Source organism: Nannospalax galili, unplaced genomic scaffold (assembly GCF_000622305.1).
Source record: "Nannospalax galili isolate Female #2095 unplaced genomic scaffold, S.galili_v1.0 scaffold212, whole genome shotgun sequence".
In the NCBI taxonomy this organism is placed as follows: domain Eukaryota; kingdom Metazoa; phylum Chordata; class Mammalia; order Rodentia; family Spalacidae; genus Nannospalax; species Nannospalax galili.
The window spans coordinates 3,980,617-3,991,512 of NW_008333884.1; the positions used below are offsets into that span (position 1 = coordinate 3,980,617).

A 10,896-nucleotide genomic window follows, 5' to 3' on the forward strand; every position below is an offset into this window, starting at 1 on the left:
AAAAAAAAAAAGATAATATCCAGAGAGGAAAAGAGAGATGCCTATGGGCTGAATGGTTAAGAAAGCTTATGAAGTTGGAACTGAGCTGAGATGCAGTGGAAGCAAGCCTGTGAGAAGGCAGTCAGGTCAAAGTGGCACCAGAAGTTTGTGCAGGCCAGTATGGTAGAAATACAGCCAGGAAAACAGAGTGATTAGGATGGAAGAGAAAGTGATGAACAGACCCATAGAACCAAATGAGTCTCGTCATCCCACTAGTAAAAGGCACCTGGACCACCTGGAAGTTTTTGACCAGAATGGTGGACTTAGGGTGACTCTAATCCTCTCGAAGACAGGCTGTGAGGGCGGTTCCTATGCAAGATGATAAGGACTTGCAGGGATAGGTTACTGTGGCTAGGCTATGGAAAAGACTTGGTAAACAGAATGTTAAAGTGACTAAGGTTTGGGCTGACTTTTCTGAAGCCTCTGAGGGATAATATCATCCGTTCTATTCAACTGCTAGAGGTTTAAATAAAAGGAGACAGTATGTGTATATTGCTGGGCATGGCACACAACTTAATTCTAGCACTCCGGAGGCAGAGGCCGAGGGATCTCTGTTGAGTTCTAGGCCAGTCAGGGCACATAGTGAGACCCTGTCTTAAAATAAAAAGTATGTGTATTCAAATAACAACGATCATATCCAGCATCTCAAACCTCCCAAGCCTATTGCTGTCCTACTCACAGCGATGTACTTCAATATGAGTCCTATGTCATTCCTTTAAACATTCAACAAATATTTACTAAGAACCAACAACCTATGAAACTTTTGTCCCTAAAGTCATCTCTAAGCAGTTCAGCCTTAACTATTTCTTTTCAGAATTCCTGACTACTTGTCTCTACCATTCATTTCGGCACTTAATTCATTTACAATTTTAAATAAATTGTTTCAGATAGGTTTTTCTTTCCCACAAAACTAATGAATTCAAGGAACTGAAAAAAGGTTTTTATTTGTTATTATCACAGTGAAGATCATTCTTTGATTTTGCTCGAAGCGCAGATTCCTAACTATCATATCTATTTTGTACATTAATGTACTGCATGGTATACTGGTTTCCAAACTATTTTAAACGGGGGTGTGGAGGTACTCGCTTATAATCTCAGCACTCAGAAGCCAGAGGCAGGAAGACTACTTTAAGTTCAAGGCTAGCCTCATCTACATAGCAAGTTCTAGGCCAGCCAGGGCACATAGTGAGATCCTGTCTAAAACAAAATCAAACAATACCAAACCAAACCAAACTACTTTTAGGCAGGGATTAAATCCAGGCCTCACATATGCTAAGCACACATTCTTCCACTGTGGTATACCTCCACCTCCCCAACTATTTCTTAGCAACTGAATTCCCTAAATAAATAAAATCAACATCTAAAACTGATTAAAAAAAAAAAAAAAAAAAAAAAAAAAAGGTCAAAGAGTAAATACCAACTTGATGTTTGCCTCCAACTGTCAACCCTGAAAAAGGTATATGGAATTCCTCAACTTGTTTGAAAATTTATGGAGGGGCCCAAAGAGATGGCCCACTGGGTAAAGGTGCCTCCCACCAAGCCTGACCACTTGAGTTCAATTCCTGGGACCTACATGGTGGAAAGAATTCATTTAAAATAAAAATGTTAAACAAACATCATAGGGATGACTAGTGCCTGTGGAGGCCAGAAGGCACTGGATCCCTTGAAACTGGAGTCCAGGACAGGTGTTAACCACCATGTGGGTGCTAGGAACTGAACCAGGGTCCTCTTGAAAAGCAGTAAGTACTCTTAATCACTGAGCCATCTTTCCAGTCTGGTGAATACTTTTTAAACCAGGGTTCCTGGGCAATGCTCACATAAAGAGTATACAATTTACTAGAGCTATGTGTTACCCTCTGCCTTTGTTGTTTTAACAAATGTCAAACTTCTTAAAAGCAAATCAAATCTAAAACACTACCTTGAGTAATTAGGAAATTGGGACAAAGAAGCTACTAAGTAGCTTGTTAGAATCATACAAAGATCAGACCTTACAATCTGCTTCCCCATGTTCAACATCACTCAGAAATAATGGCACAGAAATTCTATCAACATTAGGACTGCCTTTTTGTTGCTAAAATAAATCTTGACAAGAGCAGTGGGCATAGGGTAGGCACTTGAGTCACCAGTGAATTAGAATTTTCAGCATTCAGCACCAACAGAAACAAGTCAGTAGGCCTGAGATAAGTGAAAACACAAGTTGCCATAGTAACTTGCACATCTACCCTAAAATGGCAGGGATGGGGGTGGAGAAGCAGGTCAATATTTCTGCTTAACTAGGTGTATTCTGTATCTCTCTCCTTGGCTGAAACTCCTTTTCCTTTTCCCATCCCCAACAGAAGCAAAAGAGGGAAGTCAGTGAGCTTTTAAAAAAAAAACAGCAATTGGGGAAAGGTCTAGGAAGAGGGAAGGGGGAAACCATGAAGAATGTCAAACCAAAATCTCAGAAGTAATCTGGGACTACCCCCAGGGAAAGGAGTCATTGGTAAGGGCACCAGTGCTAACAAACTGTTGCTGGGTTACTACAAATCAGAAATTGCTATTTTCCCCCTAGCAGTTTAAGTGTATCTAATGAAATACTTGGGAATGCATTATTAACAGCTTAGGGATGGTGGCAGGGCAGGGAGGGAGGGATTCTCTAGCATAGGAGGAACTCTGAAGCTCTTGGCAAGAAGCCAAGATGGTTGGAGAGAGCTACAGGGTATCCTAAAAAGGAGGGAAAGAGGCTCACAGATCCCTTTTCAAAATAAGCTGATTTTATACATAGAGACATAGTGCCCTTTGATACTAGGGTCTGAGATGATGCACATACCTAAGGGGGCAAGGGAAAATGTCTCTTATCTGGTGTAGAGAATATAAAAGCTCTTCCCACCTGTGAAGCAGGCAATGTGGGCAGCAGACTAAGCAGAAAGCGCTTGGAACCAGGTGCTACTTCTATTTCCCAAAGCTGTTTGTGCTGCACAGGGATAACTTAGGGTACTGCTAATGATTTTAACCATCTGCTATGAAGGTCCTAGTAGTCTAGAAAACAATAGGGTAATATTCAGGGGAGGGAAGACTGAGAAAGGCAGAGGCATCTTTGTAACTAGTGATTAATTCCAAAATTAACCTCTAGGTACCCTACTGCACAGTTCAGAATCAAGTGGAGGCTTCCGCAGGAAAGGCCATTCAAAAAGGAGGCAATTTCAATCCTGTAGCACATCCAGTTGCAGAATGGAGTAAAGACAGGTTCGGTTTCAAATCTGAGTTCACATTTTCAGAAACATGGTAACACCTGCAAATCGTCTTTGGTACTTCCACACCCATCTACTTCCCTGCCATATAGCAACAGAGAGAGACTCAGAGACAGCAACATCTAAAATATAATAGCTTTAGAGACCAAGAATGGCCAAGAGGAGCCTCCAGAATAAGCCTGCTGTATGTATGGACCTGGGATGGCGACATGAAGGAGCCAGTAACAGCCTCCATATATACTATGGGAACAAAGTGAGCTGAGCAGCTGGGCACAGCCTAAGATGCACAGCTCTAGGTAATAAGAAGTCAACCCCTCTTGCTGGGACATGTGAGAACAAACAAGTGCTGTTTTATCACCATCACCAGTGTGGCTCAGAAAATCATTCAGTCTGGTCAATTTTTTTTGAGACAGAATCTCACTATACAGCTTGCCTCAAACTCATAATATTCCTGTCTCTGTCCCAAGTACTTTGATTATAGGCACATGCCACCATGTTTACCCTTTAGTGGTATTTGTAAACAGTGAGCCTCTAAGAGAACCCTCTAAGAGAGCAGCATAATCCCTAAGTGTTACATATGAAAAGGATACAACCATGGGGCTTGGAGTATAGTTCAAGGGTACAGCACTTGCCTACAATGCTTGAGATGCTAGATTTAAACCCCAGCATTGAAAAAACAGAACGAGAAAGAAAAACGATTGCAGCCAGAATGGCAACTCAAATGCTTAGGAGGAGCTTCCCAAGGAAAGCAGCAATGGTAAAGGCAAAGAAACAGACCTCAGTTTCAATTCCTAAAGAATGTTCAACAGAATAATTATACTGGCCAGGTGCGCCTACAGCCTCTGCTACCTGCACTGTTAATACCTAAAAAGATGTATTTGTTAAAATAAGAATCACTGTGTTGCACAAAAACCCATAGAGGAAGACTCTACAGACAGCTAGGGCCATGTTTTGTTTACAACCACTTTCCTTTCCATTTTGCCATAAACATTTGGAGACAAACTTCAGGGAAATGGGATAATACAGATTTAGTTAATTTATGATCGACTAAAACCACCATGTGCTGGCATCTGGGAAGCCAAAGCAAAGTCTTTACTTACTGGTACTGTGACATCATCATAAAAACTCCAAGCTAAGGCCCATCTCATTGTCCGACCTTGACAAAACTCAGTGTAGGTGACTTTAGGAACCTGAAACATAAACACAGCATCTTCATTGGAAGTTTTCTGAGTCAGGGTCTCATGCAGCTGAAGATGGCCTTGAACTGCTAATCTTCCTGCCTCTGTGTCCTAAATGCTGAGATTTTAAGTGCATGCCATCAAGTTCAACTTTGAACTCAAGTCTTTCTACTAATGTTTCTGGCTGTGACCTATTTTCTGTTGCTCCTTCTTTTTAAGAGGTTAACAAACATTACCATCCAAAAACCAGTTACACAGCTGTCTGATAATTAAATTTTTCCTCCCACAAAATAGTAGAACTTATAGATTTCTCAAAGGTTAATAGAAGAAATACCTAAAACAGCTCTTTGCAGAGTCATTTGTAAAATGACTTAAGTAGTTTTTGGGTTTTTTTGTTTCTTTGACACAGGATCTGGCTATGTTGCCCAGACTGGCCTTAAAGACCTGATTCTCTGGCCTCCTTCCAAGTGTTGGGATTACAGGTTGCGTACATGCCCAGCAGCACTGGTGATTGAATTCAGGGCCTTGTGCATGCCAGGCAAGCACTCTATCACAAGGAAGAGAGCCAATCAAAATTTGATTATACACAGTTATGTAAAGGAAAAAGAACTACTTTGTAGTTTTAAAAAAAAAAAATTATCAAGAAACAGCGATATGGGAGAAACAGGGTAAAGAGACTGTGAAAACCAGATTCGAAACTTGGTTTCAGGTGAGGGGTTGGGGGGTGGGAGGCGGTAAGAGTGTTTGACTTTCATACACTAGGTCCTGGGTTCTTCTATCCATTGCAAAACTGCTAGAAAAGAAACATAAACTTGTTTACTATAACTATGATCCCATGTCTGGCCCCTTTCACTCATATCAAACCACATACACTGGGATGATGCCTACTTTCACTTTGCCTTTCACAACAGGAACACGGGGCTGTGCTGGTATGCTTTGCCACCTCAATGGGAAGCACAGCAGCCTAAGGCTATATTCTAGTTCTATCTGTCCTACAATACTAGTTATATAGCCTAGTACAAAGCTTTTAACCTACCTGGTCTTTAGTTTTTGCATCTAGAGTCAGATGACAGATACCGGGATTTTTGATGTCTGTTTCTCTGATATTTTATTTATCCTGTTTTTAACCCATCTATAACTGCTGATGAAGGCCTTATTTTAATAATATGTAATAATCCTTAGAGCCATAAAATTATAGAAATTTAAAAAATATAAAGAAAACTGCTATGCTCAAACTACCATCCTAAGAAGACAAACTTGAACAGCAATGGCAAAGCCTTACCCCTTGGATGCGAAGCTCTTCCTTCAGCGGAGCCAGACTGCATTTCTTTCCCAGCATACAGCTATACCACCTGGGAAAAACATCAGACAAACGAAGACTGTTTATAAGCATCATTCAAGTGAGTATTATTCAACTGAATAAGATGAAAACAGCAGACAAATACTGAATTAAGTTTTAAGTAATAATAAAAACTGCACATGATTCATTTAGACAAAGACTGAATCTCAAAATGGAAAACAAGCCCACGGTAACTTAAAGTCTGAGCCAACAAGATGGCTCAATAGGTAAAGGTGCGTACTGCCAAGTGTGATGACTTGAGCTCGTTCCTAGAACCCATAAAAAATTGAAAGAGAGGGGTTTGTCGTCTGACATCCACACATGAACATTGGCACACATAGATCATCACACACACAATAATAATAAATTGATTGTTTTTGTTTCTTTTCTTTTTGAGACAGGGTCTCCCTGTAGCCCCAGCTGACCTGGAACTTGCTATGTAGATCAGGCTGGCCTTGTTCTCACAGAGATCCATCTACCCCTGCCTCCCAAGTGCTGGGGGGGTTAAAGATGTGTGCCACCATACCCAGTAATAATAATTCAATAATTTTTTAAATTTAAAACTAGGGGCTGAAGAGATGGCTCAGCATTTAAGAGCACTAGCTGCTCATGCAGAGGGCCTGGGTTTGGGTCTCAGCACTGACATGGCTGCCAACTCCAGTTTCAGGGGATCCAATACTTTCTTCTTGTGGTATACTTACATACAGACAGGCAAAACACACATATAAAATAATTAAAATTTTATTAATTTTAAAATTTAAATAAAAAATGTAAAAATCTACTTAGTTTTCCAATGCTTCAAGGCTCTATGCACTTGGAAAGAGAATGAAGACAGGTCTTGTCTGTACTTCTTGCTCAGAATGAAGGCCATTTAGTTTTAGGGCAGACATTAGTCAATAAAGAGCAAAAAGGCACACAAATACCCTTTGTACCATATTAAGAAAATGTGTAAAATCCTGTCTGAACTTGTACTATGAACTGCTGCCTTGCAGCAAACATAAGCTTGCAAAATAGAAAATGTACATATGACTTGTGCTTGAGCCAATGCAGAATTAACTAGTATGGGACTTGTTCTTCCATCATAAACAATAAGGACACCGAAGAAAACACAAGACATGACTTTTTCAGACACAAGGCAACACACAGAAATGGAAATTATAGAAAGTAAATTCTACAATAGCCAGAACTGCTAAAAGCAAACTGTCAGCTGCAGTGAAGAAAAAGCAAACCCAACAATCTTGCTGAGTCGGTAAGACTGAGGATGAAGGGTTTGCAAAGCAAATTAACAATAAATAGAAATCAATGAACGAGAAAACAGGAAAGCTATGAAAAATAATGAAACCAAGAGGTGTAAGTAAAACTAAAATATCTTTTTAAAAAATTTTAAAAGGACATAAATTACCATAAAATTGAAAGAGGAAACACCAGTACAGATTCTACAGACATGAAAAGAGGTGAGCTGGTGAAGAGGAAGAAGATGAGGTGAAAAAGAGGATAGAAAAGATGGATGAGTTTATATGTGGAGAGAGAGCAAGAGACAGAGACAGAGACAAACATTCCAGCTACCCCCAAAGTTTCCATATGGCCGGGCATGGTGGCACACGCCTTTAATCCCAGCACTTGGGAGGCAGAGGCAGTCGGATCTCTGTAAATTCAAGGCCAGCCTGGTGTACATAGAATTCCAGGACAGCTGGGGCTACAGGGAGATCCTGGCTCAAAAAGATAAAAAAAAAAAAAGTTTCTGTGTAGCCTAGGATGATGCTGAACTTCTGATTCTCTTGCTTCTACCTCCAAGTGTTGGGACTATAGGAATGGGCCATAATGCTGTTTGGTGCTGGGGAGTGAATCTAGGGCACCGTCCATGCTAGGCTTCTTGCATGCTATTTAGCCATTTCCCCAGTCCCCCAAAATATTTATAAACAATGTTTTCTCAAGAAATTTCACAACTATCAAACTTTTATTTTATTTTTTTTTGAGACAGGGTCTCCCTGTAGCCCCACCTGGCCTGACAACTATCAAACTTACAGTAGAAAAAGTAGATAACTTGAATAGTTCTTCTTTTTTGAGATAGGGTCTCCCTGTGGCCCTAGCTGGTCAGGAACTCACTATGTAGACCAGGAACTCACAGAGATCCCCCTGCCTCTGCCTCCTGAGTGCTGGGATTAAAGCCCTGTGCCACTGTGCCCAGTCTTCAATAGTTCTTATATTTATTAAAGAACCTAAATTCATTTTAAAATTCTTACTGGCCCAAACCATTTTGCTGTTAAGTAAACATTTAAAGAAGACATACATACAAGACTAGTCACGTAACTGCAGCATTCAAAAGGTAGAAAGGGAGGACCCAAGAGTCAACAGCCAATCTCTGCTTCATAGTAAGCCCAAGGCCAGCTTGGGCTACTTAAGTTCTGTTTCACAAACAAGGGGCTGGGAATGTAGTTCAGTTGGTAGAGTGCTTGCCTGGCAAAAACAAATCCCTGGGTCAAGGAGGTGGAGGGAGGAAGATCAAAAAGTTCAAAGTCATTCTTAGCTAAACAGGTCAGTCTAGGATACAGAAGACCCTTTCTCAAAAATACCAACCAAAGAGCTGGAGCGAGATGGCCAAACAGTTAACTTGCTGCTCTTATAGAGGACCAGAGTTCAGTGTCTAGCACCCACACTGTAACTCCAGGTCCAGGGGATCCAATGACCTTTTCTGGCCTCTGCAGGCACCATGTATGTATCTGGTGTACATACATAAATGAAGGCAAAAACGCTCATAGGGGAAAAAAAAAAAAGCAACAACAACCAAAAAAACAAAACAAAAAAATCCATACTAAATCTTGTTTCTAGCTTTCTATTTAAAAGTGTCTACCCACTAAATTCTGGCTGCTCTCTTAACAGGTACCTAATAAAAATGCAAGTAGAAGAAAAGGAATAAAAGGAAGATCTAGTTACCCAAGAGACTTTGAACCCATTATACTATTTTAATCATGAAAGTAGTACTCTACTCATTACAGCATTTAGGAATTCCTCTGAGATGTTAAGTTTCAAGAAAAATCATTTTGAAATAATTTCTAACCTGAGAGTTGCAAGATTAGTATGACTCTTGTATACCCTTCACCCAGATTCCCCAATTAACAAGCTCCCCCATGTGCTTGTTTTGTGTGTTTCTATCATGATACTCCTGAATCCTAAAATTTTGCAATGTATACTTTACAAACAAGGGCATTCTCTTCTGCAATCACTGGACAATTATCATATTCAGAAAATGTAATATTCACATAGTATTATGATTGGACTGGAATATAGTTAACATTCAGACTTTAACAATTATCCCAATTTTTATCATGATGCAAGCTCCAGTGCAGGATGGAATTTATGGCATTCCAGTTATTTGTCATGTCTCTTTAGTCACCTCAATCTGGAATTGTTCCTTAATCATTTTTTAACTTTCATGTTCCTTTTTTTTTTTTTTTTTTTTTTGAGACAGGGTCTCCCTGTAGCCCCAGCTGTCCTCGAACTCACAAAGATCTGCCTGCCTCTGCCTCCCGAGTGCTGGGATTAAAGGCATGTGCCACCACACCTGGCTTTTCCTAATATTTTTTGAAAAAATTTTTATAAAATTCCAGGGCCTGAAGAGATGGCTCAGCAGTTAAGAGAACTGGCTGCTCTTGCAGAAGACCTGGGTTCGAATTTCAGTACCCACATGGCAGCTAACAACTGTTCGTAAGTCCAGTTCCAGGGGATCCAACACCCTCCTCTATCCTCTGTGGGCATTGTACAACATGGGTGCACTTACATACATGCAGGCATAACACTCATACACATAAAATTTTAAAATCCCCCAAATAGAGCCAGGTCTGGTGGTACATGCCTTTAATCCAGGATTCGGGGAGGCAGAGGCAGGTAGATATCTGTGAGATTGAGGTCAGCCTGGTCTACAACCAGCTTGGGGATGCAGGGAGATCCTGTCTCAAAAAAAAAAAAACAAGAATGGGGGTTAGTTTCTGCATTTCTAGGTATGTCAAGTCAGGAGATGATCACCCAAGGCAAGGTGGGGATCCTAGTTTCTCCACTTTAATTTTCCCACAGTTCCCTTTAGAAGTAAGTCTTCTGTGGGGAGAGACTTTGAAATTAGGTAAACATCTTGTTCTTTCCTTTTTTTGCAGGGCTTGGAATCACACCCAAAGCGCAAGATACCAGGCATATACTATACTCCTGAGCTACAGCCAATGTATCAGTTCTTCAAATCCCATTGATAAAGTATTACTATGACAACTACAAAATACTGATCTTTCAAATTTTATTGTTTATAGACCTAAACGTACGGACTTTCAATAGAATTTTACTTTGTAAAAAGAACAACTTTTAGCCGGGCGTGGTGTCGCACACCTTTAATCCCAGCACTCGGGAGGCAGAGGCAGTCATAGCTCTGTGAGTTTGAGGCCAGCCTGGTCCCCATTAGCGAATCCAGGCCAACTACGGCTACAGGGAAACCTTGTCTTAAAAAGACCAAAAAGAAAAAAAAACATATTCAAGTAACACACTCTAGAGCAAGAGTACATCTCTTTCACAAGTGGGTGCAAATTTCTAGGTTCACAGTTGAATTAATACAGTTATGTATTATTGAACTCAGTATAAACCCTGTAAAACATAAAATTGGATTTTTCTGGGGGGAGGGGTTCTTTTTGAGACAGGGTCTCCCTGTAGTCCCAGTTGACCTGAACTCGCTATGTAGACCAGGCTGGCCTTGAACTCACAGAGATCTGCCTGCCTCTGCCTCCCATGTACTGGGACTAAAGGCGTATGCCACCACAACCGGCCTAGATGAGCTTTTAACCTTTAAAAAAGATCTCCATTTCATTTTAGAATATATTGTTCCTTGCAGAAAGACTCATTGTTTTTGCTACTAACACTACGATATTGGCGCTTGCATCTCTAATCTGTATGTATCTATTACTAGTCATAATCGGTTAAAGCTGTAGTCAAATGCTTCTTCTGATCATGTAGTTATTAAAAATTAAAAAAATAGTAATTCTTCAAAGCAAAAAAATTTGCTCCTTAATAATTAGTAGATGTGAAAAACATTACCATTGAAATCTACCTGATGATTTTATATCCATGCTCAGAT

At 40.3% G+C, this 10,896-nt stretch overlaps 1 protein-coding gene across 6 annotated transcripts in view; it reads right to left on the reverse strand.

Annotated features, from left to right (window-relative positions):
- Positions 1 to 10,896, reverse strand: part of Mettl16 (methyltransferase like 16) — a 53,192-nt gene that overhangs the window by 5,794 nt on the left and 36,502 nt on the right. For all 6 annotated transcript variants that reach the window (XM_008828811.3, XM_017797082.2, XM_008828810.3 and 3 more), the window contains 2 exons: positions 5,730 to 5,799; positions 4,370 to 4,459 (listed from right to left, as the gene is read on the reverse strand). In XM_008828811.3, coding sequence (XP_008827033.1) covers positions 4,370 to 4,459; positions 5,730 to 5,799 — 160 coding nt within the window. The remainder of the gene's footprint in view (positions 1 to 4,369; positions 4,460 to 5,729; positions 5,800 to 10,896) is intronic.